This window comes from Erinaceus europaeus, chromosome 19, assembly GCF_950295315.1.
Source record: "Erinaceus europaeus chromosome 19, mEriEur2.1, whole genome shotgun sequence".
Taxonomy (NCBI): domain Eukaryota; kingdom Metazoa; phylum Chordata; class Mammalia; order Eulipotyphla; family Erinaceidae; genus Erinaceus; species Erinaceus europaeus.
In genome coordinates, this window is record NC_080180.1 from 25,508,184 (window position 1) to 25,527,547 (window position 19,364).

The 19,364-nt window shown below is 45.7% G+C and overlaps 1 protein-coding gene across 1 annotated transcript in view; it reads left to right on the forward strand.

The window, feature by feature from the left end:
* The window catches only part of RASSF5 (Ras association domain family member 5), a 99,757-nt gene that overhangs the window by 24,664 nt on the left and 55,729 nt on the right, over positions 1–19,364 (forward strand). The window contains exon 2 of the mRNA XM_060178769.1: positions 12,244–12,365. Within this exon, the coding sequence (XP_060034752.1) occupies positions 12,244–12,365 (122 nt within the window). The remainder of the gene's footprint in view (positions 1–12,243; positions 12,366–19,364) is intronic.

Below are 19,364 nucleotides of genomic sequence, written 5' to 3' on the forward strand. Positions count from 1 at the left end.
CAGTGACCACCCCACTTGTCACTCCATCCCTGACGCCAGGCCTAGAGAGTAGCTATTGATCTCGGGCAGCTGGGATGACAGAGGGCAGAGATAGGGAAGCAGCCACAGCCTGCTTCGGAACAGTCACTGCATGGCTCCAGCGCCTCTTCCGCCGGCTCCCTAAGAGCCGTTCCCAGTCAGGAAAGCTCCAGGCCCTGCAGAGACTCCACCCAGAGTTCCCACTGGCTCAAGGTAGGTACAGGACCCTCCAACCTGGGGCATTCAGAAAATGTTTGGGTTCCAAGGCATGGCCCATGGGGGAGGAAGGGGTGCAGGTACCCTCACCTAATATGTAAACCTGAGCTCCCTGTCACTTTTTTTTGCCTCCAGGGTTATTTCTGGGGCTCACAACGAATCCACTATTCCTGGAGGCCATTTTTTTTCCTTTTGTTGCCCTTGTTATTGTATTGTATCGTTGTTGTGTTTATCATTATTGTTGTGGTTATTGTTGGATAGGATAGAGAGAAATGGAGAGGAGGGGAAGACAGAGAGGGGGAGAGAAAGATAGACACCTGCAGACCTGCTTCACCACCTGTGAAGTGACCCCCCCCTACAGGTGGGGAGCTGGGGGCTCAAACCGGGATCCTTACACCAGTCCTTGTGCTTTCCACCGCCTGCGCTTAACCCAATGCGCTACTGCCTGACCCCCTCCCTATCACTTTTTATACCCAGTCCCCCAGCTCTCGAGATGCCAAGCTCAGGTGCTGTCACCTTGCCAGGTCTAGATAGAACAGCTACACTTAAGAGGACATGGCCAGCTTGTTTCAGACTGACTGGTTTTTAACAACCTTTTTTCTGAAACTGAAGACCAAGTAGTCACCTTGATGCAGGTTATGGGTGGGTGGGATACGAGCATCTCAGAGGACTACTGTCTTCTTCCTGTCTAGTCTGCATTGAGGGGTGGCAGACCTTGCCAAGCTGCTGAGTCAGCTCTAAGGCCTTGGGAGCAAAGGCTGCTCACTTGCAGAGTTACTGGAGGAGTGTGGGGGCACCAGGGAGGAGCACAGCTGCATGAGAGCCCCAGCCTCAGGAAGTGACTGGACAGAGGTTTCCCCCCTTAGGCACTAGGTAGAGAGGGAGTCGTTCTTGCCTGGGGTTTAGTAACAAAACTGTGTAGGGTGAGTAGCATTTTGAATTTTCACAGAATCAAAGAACATCCAATTCCCCCTTTTCAGGAAAGAAACTGAAACCAAGCAAGCAGAGGCCCTGTTGGTTGCAGCATTAGGACTGGGAGGGATCTTTCTGCTATCCCATGCAGTCTACAGCATCCAAAGTTTCTGCAGCACTACCCTGCCAAAGAGTTAACATGTTTGCTTTCAAGATCAATCATTCCCTCCCTATTTGGTGGAGTGGGCAAAGAACCATTCTGCTTCACTCAAAGAAGTAGTCAGTGCTACACAGCTAGGCCTGGAGCCCTCACTTCCTGTTCTGTCAGTTGCTTTTCTTTAGTGGCAGGTATCTGGAGCATATTAGCCCCACCACCACCACCACCACACACAATCCCCTGCCTCTCGCCTCCACATTCCATTTGTTCTCATACATATTCAGCAATAGGTGAACATCTAGGTGGGTCACAGTGCCAGATCTTAGGTATGGAAGTAAGCTGAAAAGTCATCTCTGGGGGTAGGGGAATAATACAGTGGTTATGTGAAAAGAATATTATACCTGAGGCTCCCAAGGTCCCAGGTTTAATAACCTGCACCACCATAAACCAGTGCTCTGGGGAAGAGGGAGGAGTCATCTTTGGCTTAAGTTTTTGAAAGCGTAGTTTGAAAGACATACGATCTTGACTGATGAAGGGTTTACTTTTTTATTTTATTTTTTAATATTTTATTTATTTATTATTGGATAGAGACAGCCAGAAATCAAGAGGGTAGGGGGAGATAGAGAGGGAGAGAGACAGAGAGACATTTGCCACCATGCATCACCACTTGTGAAGCTTTACCCCTGCAGGTGGGAACCAGGGGCTTGAACCTGAGTCCTGTGCACTGTAATGTGTGCGTTTAACCAGGTGTGCCACCGCCTGGCCCCAAGTTTACCTTTTAAGTGTTTTTTTAAATTAATAACTGATCCCTAGTTGGAGGCAAATACTCTTTAGCTTTTATACTCTTGAGCCAGCCTGAGTAATTCAACCTCATCAGTAGCCCACTCCATAATGTGACATGCAGGAAGAAGACAGCTGCTCACTGGGTTCCTGACTCTGACTGCTCACATGTGTCTTCATGTTCATCAACTCCCTCCCCAAGAATTATTCAACAGATAATTTCCTCCCTCCTTCGCTGTTCAGCTCAAGGAGTATAGATTTAGATTTAGTCAAATCAATCAGGCATGGAGTGGCAGCATTAAGGACAGTGCAGCTGTGATGTGAGCATTTGACCTGTGTTCACTTGGACTTAATTGATTGGAAGAGAGAGGAAGACAAGATCTCCCAGATGCTGGGAGTAGGAGACAGTAGACTATGGGCTTCAGCAATAGTGCCTCTGATTTTCAGGAACAACCTATGGGGTGCTGTCGAGAAAAACAGGCCCACAGTCAGGTGGACTTGAATCTAAATCATGGGTTCCTGGTGCCAGGATCTTCTTTCTCTGAACTTACCTCTCTGAGCCTTGATTTCCCCAGTATAAGTAGGGAAAATCCCCACTGTTTTCATATGAAATAAATGTGGTATTGAATGTAAACCAGCTGGCATGATGCTTGTCACACAGCAGGGCCCTCTTTGGAAGCTGCTGCTAATTGGTGCTCCCAGAAAGGTTTTAATAGTCCCAGTACAATGGCTATGCAGGCTACCAGCACAGCCATGTGCTCACCCACTGCCCCTGGGCCAACGTGGGCTGCCCAAATCTAAGGAAGGGAGAGGGTTTGAAAGATGCCTTGGAAAATATGGAGGAGGGGCATGAAACTCTTACACATATTCTCTGGGAAAATTCCTATTATTGAGTTTACCACCCCCACTTAATTAACAGGCAAGGCTGGATTAGCCCACTGGGCATCATTAGGAGCTAAGGAGGCCTATTGCCAAGGAATTAGTCATATATCATTTTTTTAAATATTTATTTTATTTATTTATTCCCTTTTGTTGCCCTTGTTGTTTTATTGTTGTAGTTATTATTGTTGTTGTCGTTGTTGGATAGGACAGAGAGAAATGGAGAGAGGAGGGGAACACAGAGAGGAGGAGAGAAAGATAGACACCTGCAGACCTGCTTCACCGCCTGTGAAGCGACTCCCCTGCAGGTGGGGAGCCGGGGTTCGAACCGGATCCTTATGCCGGTCTTTGTGCTTTGCGCCACCTGTGCTTAACCCGCTGCGCTACAGCCCGACTCCCAGTCATATATCATTTTTAAAGGCTGCGAGGGTTAAGTGTGAAATGGGCATGAGTCTCCCCTAGAAGAAACTCAGTGCTCCTGGCTGTAGGGCTATATCTGCAAAGAAACCTTTGTGAGCATGCAAGAGAGCCTCAGATGTAATCTGTTTACTTTTCTTCTCACTGCAAAAAAAGTCTCCTTTCACCTAGTTGGTTGGCATTTGATTGGTGATTAGAACATTGAATACAAGTGACATCAAAGTAGGTGTGGAAAAACCAGTTGGGTGCAGCAGTCTGGCTGTCCCATGAAGGACTGAGTGAGTCTATCAGCTTCCTGGCCTCCTGTCACCTCCAGTTCCAACCTGCTAACTGCATGTACACCTATGCAGGTGCTTATGGTCCCTCTGTCCTGTGTCATTTGCTGGCCTGCCACTCACCAATGGTTGAGCAAGACTCCTCACATCCTTCTTTGGCTGGTCTTAGCTTTAGGACATGTGGGATTCTAGGAAAATTATACACAGGGTCATCAAAAATCTCAACTCCTTTTGTCCTCACTCAGAGGTGGTATTTGCTTTAAAGCAAAAGTAAAAATAACTAAGCAAATATTTTGGTCCCCAAACCAAAATACCCTTCAGCTCCCCATTAATATCTGTCCCTTCCCAGCCTTTTATCACTTCCCAGCCTCCCCCTCCTGTATTTTCAGGGGCCCCGGGAGCCAGTGGAGAGGGCTCCCTTGCTGCTTTGTCTCTCTTACACCCAGAGCAGAGTGACACATGCCCAGGGAAGGGGGAGGCCCCTCCTGAGCAGGTCTGAAACCTGCTTTGCATCTGGAGCTCCAGGCATCCTAGGAGGCTGTGGCTGGCTACTTGCTACATCTTCTTAAACCTGTCTACAGTGATTTGCCTTATTTTTTTTCTTTTAAGATGTTCTGCCTATATGATGGGCTTCTCCCCCTGGCATACTGGATATATCTGTATCAGAAAGGTTTTAAATAAATAAATATTACCATCACTTAACCATTATTGGTCGTGAGTAAAGGGGCTTCACAGAGCTGTGCAATGACATCACATGAGGGTTTGTAGTCTTACCACCTCCATCTCCTCCCCTGCCACTGCCCCTCATTGTCAACAACATGCTGTGCTGTGTGAGACCACAGTGCTGCAATTTGAAAAGGCTCATAAAATAGGGGTGCATTTCTTTGAAGTACTTAAAGCACCTCAGGGAAGCATAATGCAGAGAGTACACACTTCCCAGATTCAATCAACCAAAAGATTAACATAAAAATTAAATAGTACTGCCATTGTACAAAGACTAAACAGTAAAAGCTGGGTTAAATTTAAACAGCAGTGGGAATTATGGTTTAACATTTAGAGTGTAAATTTTGTGACTGTTGGAAGTATAACTAGTCTGATAGTTAAAACCAGAGGGTGGGGCAGAGAAGGCAGGAGGGAGAGTTCTAACAGTCCTAATATGGAGTCACTTAATAGAGCTGAAGCATGAATTGTTAAAAATGATTCACCCCTATTAAATTTGTTTGTAATTTTAAGCATAGATATACAAATACACAGGACAGGGTGGGGGTATGCTTCAGGGTTTAGCATCCCCAGAGAGTGAAAAGCTTTGAGACAGACCACGTGGGAAAGGTGTGCTAGCCTGGGCCCTGTCCCCTGGCTAAGCAGGCACAGAGCTGTTCCCCTGGCTTCCTACAGCATAGCCTGAACTTGTTGTGAACTGTCCTGCCCTCCCTCCTTCCACCTGCCCCTCCCAAAACACCCCACTAGTCAGTGCCTTCCTTTTGTTGGGCTTTAAGCCTAAGGAAGTGTGGTTATGTTGGAGATAGATGATTAATGGGCCAGCCTGAAAGACACACACATACACCCACCCACATGGGGTAGGAGGGTGCCTTTGCAGACAAGACACAGCACCCAGTGGTTGCCGGGCCAGAGGGAACATATAGAAGAGGGTATGGGGGAACTGTCAGCATGCCTGGAAATGTGACCAGAAGCCAGGCTAAGGGGTTACAATTGATAGTTGTTGGAGAGGCCATGACCCCAGAATTTTTACCTCCTCTTTAAGAGGCCTCTGAGCAACAGCTCTGAGCGGACCTTTTAGCCTCTCCCTTCAGTACAGATATGCATATGTCAACCCCACCCAGCTTTGCCACATGCACAACTGATACTGTCATTTGGAGAGAAGCTGGGGACCAGGATATTGGAGTGGCCTGATGCACCACCCCACCTCCTAAGCACTTTCTCTCCAAAAGGCATGCCCAGCCTGGGGAGCCTGCTTCCCATAAAGCCCGCCCAACTCAACTCTGTTTCACATGGGAACTGAGTTCTGACTCAGACCTGAGCATGTCCAGGCACATTCCCCCTGAGCTTTAGACACAGAGACCAGAAAGAAGAACCCCTTGCACCCAGCAGAGGGTGCCAACCCCACCTGAGCCCAGCCCATGGGCCTGGCTCCTGTGGCTCTGTGCACCTCTCCTGCTGGCTCCCTGGTACTCTGCATTCTCCAGCATATCACATCTTTTCATTTCCTGACCTTACTCCTTTGTACCCATCCAGAGCAGGTCTTGGGGGGTGGGGTGGTATGGGCATGTAGGAGGAGCTCAGATAAGCAGAAACATGGTTATTCAGTACCAAGAGTCAACCCCAATGTCAGTAATGGTATCGGGGGTTGGTGTAGTTTATGATTATAATAATACATAAGGAGGAGGCTAAAAGCTGGAGAGGCTGGTGGGTGGGGTGGGAGGCTATGGAAACTCTTTGTTTCTACTAATTTTGCTACAAACCCAACACTTCTCTAAAATAAGATCAAATTTTTTAAAAAAGGGTAGAAACACATCATACTGGCATATTATTAATGTAAATCATTCCTATAAAGTGTCTGGAGCATTGTAGGTAGTGAAGAAGTAGTAGGGCCTGCTGTCAGTACAATATGGGTACATGGCTTTTCTTGTTCCTTTTTCCATCTGTAAATAATGTAATTTCACTGCAAACATTTATAAACTTGAGATGCCACCACTCCGGACAAGCATGTCACCTTCCATCTAAATTTCTCTGTATGATGTCCATGCAAGTGTGTGTATTTTTATATAACTTGGGCTATAAAACACAATATTGCATTTCCAGTTGTAAACTATAGACTTTCCAAGTTGACCAGTACTAACTGAAATCATCTTATATAAAAGTTAAAACATGTTTTATATTTTATTTTAAATAAACTGATAGCTGTAATGATAACTATAATATTCCATGGAGATGTATGTGGGAGTACTTCTAGTATTTTTTCTGTCACAGATAATTATGTGATGAGTGTTTTAATGAAGACATTAAGTTTAAATAAGTGCACACTCAGGGTAATTCCTACAGGAAATGGGTACAGCTAATAAGGCCAGCACTTTCCCATTTATACGCATGTTCTTTAATACTAGAACTTCTCCATTTTAGTTAGTAGAATTTTCTTTTCTGGGGCTTTCATTTTAGAAATTCAAACCCTAGAGGGACCAGGTGGTGGTACACTTGGTTGAGCTCACACATTACAGTGTGCAAGGACCTGAGCTCAAGCCCCTCTTCCCCACCTACAGCTTCACAAGCACTGAAACACTGTTGCAGGTATGTCTCTGTCTCTCTCTCTCTCTGTCTCTCTCACTGCCCTCTCAATTTTTTGTCTATTCAAAAGTAAATAAGTAAATTAAATATTTTTTAAAACAAAAAATGGTTGAGTGAGAAGGAAAGGAGAGGTCTACCCTTCACCAGGCTGGGGCAAGGGGTAGACCTCTTCTCCAGCTAGGGGCTGAGATTCGGGGCCTCCCTTGCTCAGGCTGGGGCAAGGGGTTCAGTAGAGGGCTGGAGATACCCCATAAATCTGTCACTCTGAACAAAGCCAGCAGGAGCTAAGGGGATGTACACAGACAGGCCTCTGGGGTGGTGATTTTTTGGCCCCTGGAGAAATAAGTATGTTAGCCAGATAACAAGCATAGCTGATTTATTGAAATTATTTGTATCAAGTGTTTTTATTTACATAGCATCCTATTTAATTCTTTGAGCTACTCTGTGAGGCACAAACTACAGCCGTCTTCACTTAACAGAGGAGGACAGAGACACACGGGAGTAAGGATGTTAGCCTGGGGTCAGGTCACCACTCATGCTGATCTCCCCACTTCAGCAAAAGCACCTTTCCTTCTTCTGTTCACCTACCAAACTCAGACTACTTCTTTTGAAGGCTTCATAGTAACTGAGCTTCTCACACACAAGTTGGGCCCAGAGCCAAGTGCCAGTCTAGGGCCAGAGAATTTCAGCATTTGCAGCCAAAAGGACTTGGTGGGGGTGTGGTCCATTGCAAGAGGGCCTGAGGTCCCAGGGGAAATCTTGGGGCTTCATGGAAAGGATTTTTCCTGGCAGGAATAAGAAACAGATTTGAGGCCACAGAGTGATGTGCGGGTGGCAGCACAGGCCTAGGCTGACCTGAGACAGACTGGCACAGAGAGGTGCTTTGGGGGAGAGGAGTCTTCAGCAGCCAGAGCTGGTGACAAAAGCAGTGATCCCAGCACAAGAAGGGGGAACCCCTGAAGAATGTCTGAGAGGGGTCAAGGAGAGAGAAGACTGAACTTCAAGAAAGCTAGGTTGCCCTCAGAATGGCTGGGGGTTCCTGGGTTCACAGACTGCTCTGGCATCAGGAGCTGCTTGTATCATGTAGCGAAGACTCTTCTCACTCACTTGGGGGTGATCTGCAAACCAAGCTTGGTATTCTGACTGCCCCCTCACACATGCACAGCTTGGCCTCAGCTGTGGGAGTGGAACTCCATGCTGTCTCGGGATCTTGCACTTGCTCTGGGGCAAAAGGTCCTTAAAGGCTCCTTATTAGTGGCATGCCTCTGTTTCAGAAAAATGTATCGTGTGTGTGTGTGTGTGTGTGTGATGTGTTTTCATTTGACAACTGGAATGAATCATGAATTAACTCTGGTAGCCCTAAGGCCTCAGGGATGGGGGGTATATCTTCTGCACTTTGACATAGTTCCACCTTGTATTCACCTCCTCTAAGCTGAAATGGTGAAGGAATCTCATCTCTAGTTTCCATGGCTCTGGGCCTGACTTCCTCATTTAAGGTGGTGACCTCCAGGGATTGTGAAGGTTAGGAGTAGGCTGGTGGTCCTAGTCTTAGCTCAGCACTCTCTAGTCTCTTTCCCCCATGGTCTGCTGCTGATTTCTGCAGATAGTGCCCATTAGAAACTCCTTTTGTTATTAAAGAAAAGGGGGATGGTCAGTTGGTGGTGCACCCATAAATGAACATATTATGAAGTATAAGGACCCGGGTTCAAGCCCCTATCCCCCACTTGCAGGTGGTCTGCTTCACAAGTGATTAAGTAGGTCTGCAGGTATCTCTCCCTCTATCACCTCATTCTGTGACAGTTTCTCTTTGTCATCATCATCATCATCATCTTCTGTTTAGGACTGGGGGCGGGGGGCCAGGGGAGAGTTACCTCTGGGGTTCATGGTCTAGTTCCTAGGGGTCCACTTTTGTGGATTGAATTATGCCTCCCTCAAAAAAAATGCTGACATCCTAACCCCCTGTTCCTTGGAATGTGGCCTTATTTGGAAATAGTGTCAGTGGTTATAGATATAATTAGTTAAGGGAGTTCACACTAGAGTGGGGAGGTCTCCTAAGTCAATGTGACTGATGGTGAAGCTATTTAAATTAAGAATAAAGACTTTCTAAGGAGCTGAGGCTTACAACTGCAGCCTGTGCTTTTACTTTTTACTTTTTTGAGAGAAGCACAATTCAGCTCCAATTACTGATATCATATAGGGATTTTCTTTAGCCTCCAGGGTTATTTCTGATCTTGGTGCCAGCAGTGGACTCACTGCTCCAGGTGGCCATTTTTCCATATTTTTTACATTGGCTAGGACAGAGAGAAATTGAGAGGGGAGAGGAAGAGAAAGAGGGGAAGACAGATAGACACCTGAAAACCAGCTTTACCTGAATTCCTGCTTTAACTGCAGGTGGGGAGCCAGGGGCTCGAAACTAGGATCCTTGCACTTCATACTGTGTGCACTTAACCCGGTATGCCACTGCCCAGACACCACATCATGTAGTTTTAAGCCAAGGGATGCCAAATATTGCCCTAAAGCCATCCAAAAAAATTGAGAGAGAGAGAGAAGGAAAGGAGGCCAGGTAAACAGTTCACGCAGTAGAGCATATATGTCATTAAGCCCAATAAACTGGATTTAACCCCCCAGATCCCACCTGCAGAGGGGAAGCTTCAGAAGCAGCAGAGCAGTAGTGTGGGTATTTTCCTTCTCTGTGTCTCTCTCTCCTACTCTATATCTCCTATTCTCTATTAAAAAATGAGAAAGGAAACAGTAGAGTCTTGTAGGAACCAAGACCCCAAGTTTGTGTCTCCTTCAGATGACCACAGGGCACCAGGAAGTCCATGCTGAAAGCATTGGAGTTGTTGTTGGTGGGATCTAGGTGGTGGTACACCCAGTTAAGTGTACACAGTGCCATGTACAAGGACCTGTGCAAGGACCCAGGTTTGAGACCCCACTTCCCACCTGCAGCAGGGATGCTTCAGGCGAGAATATATATATTCAGGAAATATACATATATGTATTTCCTGAGGTTTTGATACTATCTCCAGTGTGTGTGTGTGTGTGTGTGTTTGTGTGTGTGTGTGTGTGTGTGTGTGTAGACAAAAAAAGGATGGAAACTGAGTTCCAGTATTATAGCACAGGAGCTAGAAGAGGCTGGGAGGAAGTCCTCACCCAGGCTCCTTCCCACTGTGGACTGGTAGAAGCTCTTGTGCTTTGTAGAGTCAGGAAAGCTTCCAGTTCTCCTCTTCCTTGTTTCCATTCTTGGCATCCCCACAGCATTCTTCATTGCTCAGAATGGGGGCCAGAGCACACAGGTGTGTCTCGAGATCAGTGCCCAGAACAAAGCTGCTCTGTGTGGGCTTGACCTCCCTTATCAAAACCTGGGCTTCTGGGCAGTGTGGAAAGGGAAACCTGGCCTCTGTGCCTTGCACCCTGCCAGGGGCAAAGCTATTCCTGTGTCAGGCAGAGCTCCCAACAGAGGGCCCAGTAGTGCTTGTGGCTTCTCACAGGTGTGGTACATACCTTAGAACACTGGCACCACCCTGCCATCTAGGTGAGAAGGCAGGTTCCACAGAGGGAGGAGTCAGGGAGGCCTCTGGGGAGGAGGGGATATGGGTTGGCTCACATTCATGCATGACCAGGAGGAGCCCTAGAGTATTTACCTGCTTTCCCAGAAGGGAGGTGGGGAGCTTGAAAACACTGAGTCAGAGACTGGGATTCTGGGGTTGCCACGTGTCCCCACATTTGTCAGACTGCTTCCTTGCAAATATGAGTCTGAAACCTGTGCAAGGAATATACACCTTCTTTGGGGGCATGAAGAAGGTTTGGGGAGACTAGAGGCCTTACTTTAAAACTCTGCAGAGACAGAGTGTGGCAGGGCAGCTTCAGAGAGTCCAATGGGCTGCATTTTTTGAAGCTTGTAAAAAGGAACGAAAGGATTGCCAGAGGCTCCATAGTCCTCAGACTGTCAACAGCCAGCCTTGGGAGTTGCCTACATAAGTCCTTCCTACTCCACTCAGCCCCTGTTTGCCTGGCCACAATCAGGTGGGCCTCCCAGTCTGTCCTGAGGTCTCCTAGCCTGCTCTGGGGTCTCCTAGCCGGTCCTCAAAGTCTCCCAGCCAGTCCTCAATGTCTCCCAGTTTTCTGCTGTTACTAGACTGAACTAATTTCCCAACTTCTCTTCACCTTCTTCCTCCATGTGCACTCCCCTCTCCTCACCTAAGCATCCCTGCCCCCTGAAATTCATTTCCCTTCTGCCAAGGAGGCTCTAGAGAGAGCCCCCATGAAAAGCTGCTAGCAGTCCTGGCTCTGCCTCTGAGCAAGCACTTACCTTTACCTCTCTGAGCCTCAGTTTCCCTGTCTTGAAGGCTTTCTTCATTTTTGCCTGTTATGTCCTGCTTTCACGGACGTGAGCACTATCTGTGAACTGTGTGCTTTTCCCCTGAAGCACCTGGTTTGGGAACTGTTTCAGTTGTGTCAGAGGCTGACCCACATTCTGGCTAGGTTGGGTGAGAGGCAGGCTGTAGCCATTCCTGGTTATAAGGCTTTGTCCTGGGGGCTCTTTGGAGATGTTAATGCCTGTCCTCTCTGTAACTATAAACACCCTTGTGCACCAAGTAGAGCAGTTATTACTTATACTTGACAGATTGGCAAAGCCAGTGTGCTGGGGATCCATGACTCCTGGAGATTAATGTAAATTAGTAGGAAGAGCACATGCCTGAAGCTTTATGATTAGAGCTTGAGAAAGCCCCTGTGGTTCTAGTCCCCTATCTACAAAGTGGCATTAATAATGTGTGTGGGGTGGGGGTGAGTGTGCAGAGGGCAGAAATGATGACTTGATAGAGTCATGCCCGAGAACATGGGCTCAATCGTACCCCCAACACATGGGAAGAGCCTGCAGTGAGGGAAGTCTAATGAGTGGTAGAACAGGCTGTAGTGTCTCTCCTTTTCTCTCTGTCTGTCCTCTCTCTCCCTCACCGTCTTATTACCTAACTAAAAGAGAAAAAAAAAAAATGTCCACCAATACTGGTGGAGTTGTGCAAACAATAAGCCCCAGCAATAACCCTAGTATCAAAATGATGATGATATTTGCATGGTCACATGAGACAATGGAGGTGGAAGCAGTTTGCCAATGCGCTAGCTTTACCCACTGGACCAAGCATCATTGCCACAGCAGTGCCCCACTCCACTTCTCTCCTGCTGGCTCTTGTCTTCCGGGAGCTGGGTGAGCCTCACAGGAGATACCCCTGTGTGGACTTAGGTAGAATCCTGCCTGGCACTAATTTCTCTGTGATCCTCTCCCTCCAGACTGCAAATTCACCTGCCATCCAGAGTGCCGCTGCCTGATCCAGCTGGACTGCAGTCAGCAAGGAGACACATCGAGAGACAGACCCTCTCCAGAAAACACCCTCACTACCACCTTCCACCAGGTAGGCAGCAGAGCTCACAGCCTGGGCTGGAGAGAGCTTCTGCTGGTGCCCTGGGCCCCACATTCTCTCCCAAGAGCTTGGGCAGACAAAAGGTGGCTTGAAGACTCTACATATGCTGTACATCAGGGCCCACAGATGCACACTCGGTTTCTGTACCCATATGTATAAATGTTTTGCCCTTAGCATCAAAACAGTTATCTGAAACCAGTTCATCTCTGTTCTGACACTTGCCCCACTTCAGGTGCCAATTTCAAGTTGTACTTCTGATTCCCCCCCCCCCCCCCAGTTTTAGATAGAAGAGTTTCAGGATCTCCTACTTGGGTCCAGTTCACTTGTCGGGCTGGCTCACAGAACTCAGGAGCATTTGACTTGTTAGATTACCAGCTTGTGATAAAAAATATATAACTCAGGGAAGCCAGGTGGAAGAGGCACTGGGAGAGAGTAGCAAGGTGTGGGGAGAGGTGTGGAGTTTCCATCATCTCTCCAGAACACAGTTCTCTCTACCTTACATCAGGGTTACCAACCACACTAGTACTGATTGAACCACTAGCCCCTCTCTAGAGTGAGGGCTGAAAGTCCCATCCCACTAATTACATGACTGGTTCTTCTGATAGCCAACCCTCACCCTAGGTGGGGTCCAAAGCTATCCTCTGCCAAGGGCTTTTAGGAGCTCTGTAGGGGGGAAAGCAGGGGGAAAGACCATATATTTTATAATAAACCACAATGTCAAATACACTTTCCAAGGTACTGGACAAATAGGGTAAAAACTGTGATTCAGAAGTAGGGAGACGGCATAATGCTTATGCAAAAGATTTGCATGCCTGAAGCTCCAAGATCCCAGGTTCAATCCACAGTGCCACCATAAACCAAAGCTGAGTAGTGCTCGGGGGGGGGGGGGGGGGAGTGGGAGAGAGAGGGGGAAAGAAAAGGGAGAGAAGGAAAGAAGGAAGACTTAGACATGTAAGTATTTAAATCTTTTTAAAATTAATTTATTTTCCCTTTTGTCACCCTTGTTGTTGTTTTATTGTTGTTGTAGTTATTATTATTGTTATTATTATTGTTATGTTCCATCGCTGGGGAGCCAGAGACGACCCGAACTGCCCCTGCGGCTACAGACAGACTATGACCCACATAGTCAACGACTGCCACCTCTCCAGATTCAAAGGAGGTCTCGAAACTTTACATCAGGCTCAACCTGACACTGTTGACTGGCTACGGAAGAAGGGCAAACGCTAGAAGAAGAATTGTTATTGATGTCATCATTGTTGGATAGGACAGAGAGAAATGGAGAGGGGAGGGGAAGACAGAGAGGGGGAGAGAAAGATAGACACCTGCAGACCTGCTTCACCGCCTGTGAAGTGACTCCCCTGCAGGTGGGGAGCCGGGGGCTTGAACTGGGATCCTTAGGTTGGTCCTTGCACTTCATGCCATGTGTGCTTAACTCGCAGCTTAACCTGAGTCCCAGACTTTTAACTTTATTAGAAGTTCCCAAATATATGTCCAGCAAGACAGTGTGTGATGTCCAAGACACTGGGCAACACTTTGGTGCTGTGGTATTTTTCATCTGTTTTTGTGTCTCTCTTTTTATGAGAAAGTTGGTCTGAAGCCATGATGGCCTGGCAATAATAGGAAAGTCCCCATGTTCAGTGTCTGTTTAGGCCTCTGAGCCAGAGTTGTGGGGATGGGTGGGGATGGGGGAAGTTTGCTGGAGGTCTCACTGTCTAGGGGCAGAGGGAGTACTGGAGCTGCTTCCATAGCATGCTGACTACCCTCCCCCTCCCTCACTCCTCAGTCAGCCTGGCCACATCATCTTTCCTTTGGTAAAGGACCAGGACAGATGATGTCCAGATCAGCTCTTGGTTCTAGATTTTGCCAAGATGCTTGAACCAGGTTATCTAACATTTGAAATGGAAACAGGAGAGCATTCTCTTTCTTCTTCTTTTTTTTTTTTTAAAGAATTTATTTATTCATAAGAGAGATAGGAGAAGAGAAAGAATCAGGTATCACTCTGGTACATGTGTTGCCAGGGATTGAACTCAGGACCTCATGGTTGAGAGCCCAACAGTATCCATGGTGCCACCTCCTGGACCACAGGAGAGCATTTTCTGATCTTGTATTGAACAAACATTTATTGAGTGGTGGGAATAATAGAAATGATATATTATAGTTTTTAATATCAGGAAGCTTACATTGTGACAGGGAAGGCAAAAACAAACAAAATGATATATGCTGGGATGCATGTTGCAATAAGAGTATGAATCAGATGTCTTGACTATATACAGTGCTATTGCTTCTGCTAAAAGAAGTCAGGGAGGACTTCCCAGAGGGAGTGACATTTGGTTTGAGCTTTAAAGTATGAATCAAAAGATTACTAGTCAAGGAACTAAGGAGTGCTTAGGACATCACCTATTTATTTACTTAACAAATATGGTTAGAATGTTGCCCATTCAATATTCAGATGCCAGGGACTTAGTGAAGAAGGGAACCATAGAGCACGGAGTGTTAGACTAAAACAAATAAACTCTGGGTCTATGAGGGGAAAATCTCAGGGCTGTGAGTCTATACAGATGCTGAGTGAATGGTTAATTCTTGAAGAGAATGTGAGGGGACCTGTGAGCCCCAAGTCCTTAACATGCTTGCTCTTGGTCACAGTGCACATGGGCAGTGATGTGCATTCAGCAGATCTGATCTGCCCAGCACCCCTCCCCCAATGCCTATCTCTACCACTGAAAAAACACTACTAGAAAACAGGTTTGATGCATGTTTCTTAAGAATATTGAACTTGTTTTAATATGTAAGGCCAATAAAATAGCTAATTTGATAGTGCACCGCTTTCCCATGTGAGAACAGCCTCCACCAAGTTGAAGGAAGGTCTCCCTATCTCTCTCTTTAACTTTATATGTGATTTAATATTTATTTACAAAATTATAAGATAATGGGGTATAATTTTGTACCGTTCCCACCTCCAGAGTTCTGTATTCCCCCATTCCCTCCGCTGGAATCTACAACAGTTCTCCTAAGGTTACAGATATAAGCTAACTATTATTTATTTTTTTAATATTTATATATTTATTTATTCCCTTTTGTTGCCCTTGTTGTTTTATTGTTGTACTTATTGTTAATAACTTGCACTTTGCACCACCTGCCCTTAACCTGCTATGCTACTGCCCGACTCCCCTATTATTTCTACAACAATCTGTCTATATTTGTATATATTTGCCCATTTTTTTCCTGTGATCCCATCTTCTCTTCAAGTCACCTATCACTACTTCCAAATACTCTTCCTTTTTTCCTCTTCTCTCTCTGAGTCCTGAGAGAGTTGGAGTTCAGAGCACTCTGTTCATCTTCCCCCTATTATTTCTCCCATGCTGGGAGTATGGACCAAAATTCTTTTTGGGGTGCAGAAGGTGGGAGTTCTGGCTTCTGTAATTGTTTCTCTGCTGGACATGGGTATTGGCAGATTGACCCATACCCCCAGCTTGTTTCCATATTTCCCAAGTGGGGTAAAGCTCTGCAGAGGTGAGGTTCCATGCTACATTGGTGAGGTCATCTGCCCAGGGAGTTCAGGATGGAATCATGGTAATGCCTGCAACTTGGTGGCTGAAAGGAAGTTAAGATATAAAGCAGGACAAAATAATTAATGAATAGGAACCAAAAAGTAGGAATAAAGCAGATGAGAACAGGGATCTTATGGGCAGAAAGAAGTGAGGAAGTCTATTTTAGGTGTGTTCCTAGGTGCCTATGGCTTGTAGTTTTTGCTTGAGTTTGAGAGCTAATATGGAGTTGAACAAAAATATTGTCTGATGTCCTGGAGCTCCGCTTCCCCAGAGACCCACCCTACTAGGGAAAGAGAAAGGCAGACTGGGAGTATGGACCGACCAGTCAACGCCCATGTTCAGCAGGGAAGTAATTACAGAAGCCAGACCTTCTACCTTCTGCAACCCACAGTGACCCTGGATCTATGCTCCCAGAGGGATAGAGAATGGGAAAGCTATCAGGGGAGGGGATGGGATATGGAGATTGGGTGGTGGGAATTGTGTGGAATTGTACCCCTCCTACCCTATGGTTTTGTTAATTAATCCTTTCTTAAATAAAAAAATATATATATTGTCTGAGAAGAGGGTGTCAAAGTTGACAATAGGGCTAGAAAGTTGGACTAGGGAAGAGAGTATCTCTCAGTCTTGAAGAAAATCTATAAATAAAATTAACTGTTTACCCCATCCACCTGACCCGGGGTATATATATATATATATATATATATATATATATATATATATATATATATATAGTTTATATTTATCACAGGAGCCTGCTAACCTCTGAGTCCCTGTTAGTCTGAGCTCACAGTTCATGGTCACAGCTGGGAACATTCTAGGCTGCACTTATTTCTATACCAGTATTCCTTGAGTGGCAGGGTAGGATGATCCAGCCTCCTTTTCACAGAACCCCACCTACAATCCTCCACTCTACCAGCTGAGCTATCAGCCTCTTTTCAAATAGTGGGGTAGTCCCTACCATTGCTACTTTATAGTGATGGTAAGGTCCTTGAGAGGCCCACAGAAGAGCTTATGCTGATGTTCCTGATGGAAGTGACCAGTGGTGGGAGAGGGGGATCAGTTAGGGGTCTAGGCCTATCATATTTTTGTAGAAATCCAAGAATTCCCTAATTAGGGCACCAGATGATGGCATGGCCTGGTATTGACCAAAAAGGCCATTATTAAAGTGAGCCAGTCTCTTGCCCTTATTCAGTTTTTGCAGTTTTCTATCTGATAAGTTTAGACTTTGTCCCAGTTGTTAAATCATTGAGTACATTTTTGGAGTCCAACCAGTATTAGGTTTATGGGGTCTGTCTTCTTTGGGCCTTTCTAGTAGATTTCCATGCTTATTAACCAATAAAATTTATGATGCTTTTTTGGGGTACTTTTACTTTGAGGTATATAATTGCCCCTTGCTTGTGGATACATGTACACCTGTAGCCAGAACCTGAAACCCTAGCCTATATCTGGTACCTGTAACTGTGTTAGATAGTGTGCCATGTGAAATGGAACTAGGTTCCCATGTGTTAGGAAAGATTTCACCAGATTAGAGAAGTTAGGGAGTTGATGTCTCAGTCTTGGTATCTGGTGACAATCCGCAGTAACAAGTTAGTAGCAGCATAAAATGGCATGGCAGCACTGATAGCATTGATTTAGTTGAGGTCAAAGAGGCAGTATGACAAGAAGCAGTCAGAGAGAAGAAACATCAGGAAATATGGACATAGTCTCTCTTTCTCTTTCCTTCCTACCTTCTTCCAGCCTTTCTTCCCCCCTTCTATCTGCCTCCCACCCTCTTTTAACCTTCCTGTCCCATTCTCTCTCTCCTTCTCGCTCCTTCTCTCTCTCTCTCTCTCTCTCCACACACACACACACACACACACACACACACACACACACACACACACACACACAGAGTTAAATTCTGCACACCTTCTACACACTTGGGATAGTAACTACTTGTAGTTAGCTTAAAGCAAATCCAGCCTACTGGGATGGCCTCACCTCTGAATTAGAACTTGCCCACCCAGATGGGGTATCAAGAAAAGGAGGGGGACAAATCTGACCCACAAAGCCCTTGAAAATTATACAGATTTTTGCTGAAAGGTTTCCATAAAAATGCAAAGAAGTTTCTCTAGTTTAACACATGTAACAGTTCTTCAGAATCTTTTTATATATTTATTAATGTGTGTATATTAAAGAGAGGTGAAGGGGGGAGGGAGAGAGAGAGAGAGAACCAGAACATTACTATGACATATTCAGTTGGGGATTTGAACCTCATTCTTGCAAGTCCTGTAATCTACCACTATGCCACCTCCTAGCCTGCCCCTAAATCTTTCTTTTTAGATATATTATTATATGTTGAATATAAGACAGAATTTCACATGAGACAGGGAGAAAGAGAGAGAGAAACAAGCTGGAGCATCACTCTGGCATAAATAATGCCAGAGATCACACTGGGACATCTTGTTTGAGAGTCCAGCACTTTATCCACTGCACCTCACAGCTGCCCCAAAATCTTTGTTTGTTTGTTTAAGTCTAAGTTTTAGAATTGTCTGTTGCCATTTGCCTCTATCCTCCATGCTCTCTAGATACTAATTATCTAGAGGCTATGTTTCTCAAAAGTTAGAAACATCAAGACAAGGCAGCAGAAATCACTTTATCATCTCTGTCCTGACCCTTTATACTTGCCTCTGTCCTCATAATCCTTTACCCTTTTTTGGGGGGGGGTATCTGTTTTATTTTATTTTTATTTTATTAGTGATTTAATAATGTTCAACAAGATTATGGGATAAAAGGGGTACAATTCCACACAGTTCTCACCACCAGAGTTTCACATCCCATGCCCCCATTGGAAGCTTCCCTATTCTTTATCCCTCTGGGAGTTCATGAGGTACAGAAGGTGGAAGGTCTGGCTTCTGTAATTGCTTCTCCACTGGACATGGGTGTTGATAGGTCGATTCATATCCCCAGCTTGTTTCTATTTTTCTGTACTGGGATAGGGTCCTGGGGAGGTAGAGTTCCAGGATTCATTGTTGAGGTCATCAGCCCAGGGAAGTCAGGTTGGTGTCATGGTAGCATCTGCAACTTGGTGGCTGAAAATCATTAAGATATAAAGCAGAGCCTAAAAGTAAGAATATAGCAGATGAGATTTGGGGTCTCCATGTTGGAAGAAGCTAGGAAGTCTATTACAGGTATATTCCAGGGGTCCTATGACTTCACTAATTTTTACCTGAGCCCGATAGCTAACATGCAGGTGAACTGAAAGTATTGTCTAGGGAGATGGTATCATAGTTGGAAATAGGACTAGAAAGCTGGATCAGGACAGAGAGTAGCTCCCAAATATGGGGAAAGTATATAAATACTGTAAACCCTATCAATCTGACCTAGGACCCATGTCTATCCATATTTAGCACATGAGCTTGTGCAACCTCTGTATCCCTGCTGGTTTGAACTTGCATTCCAT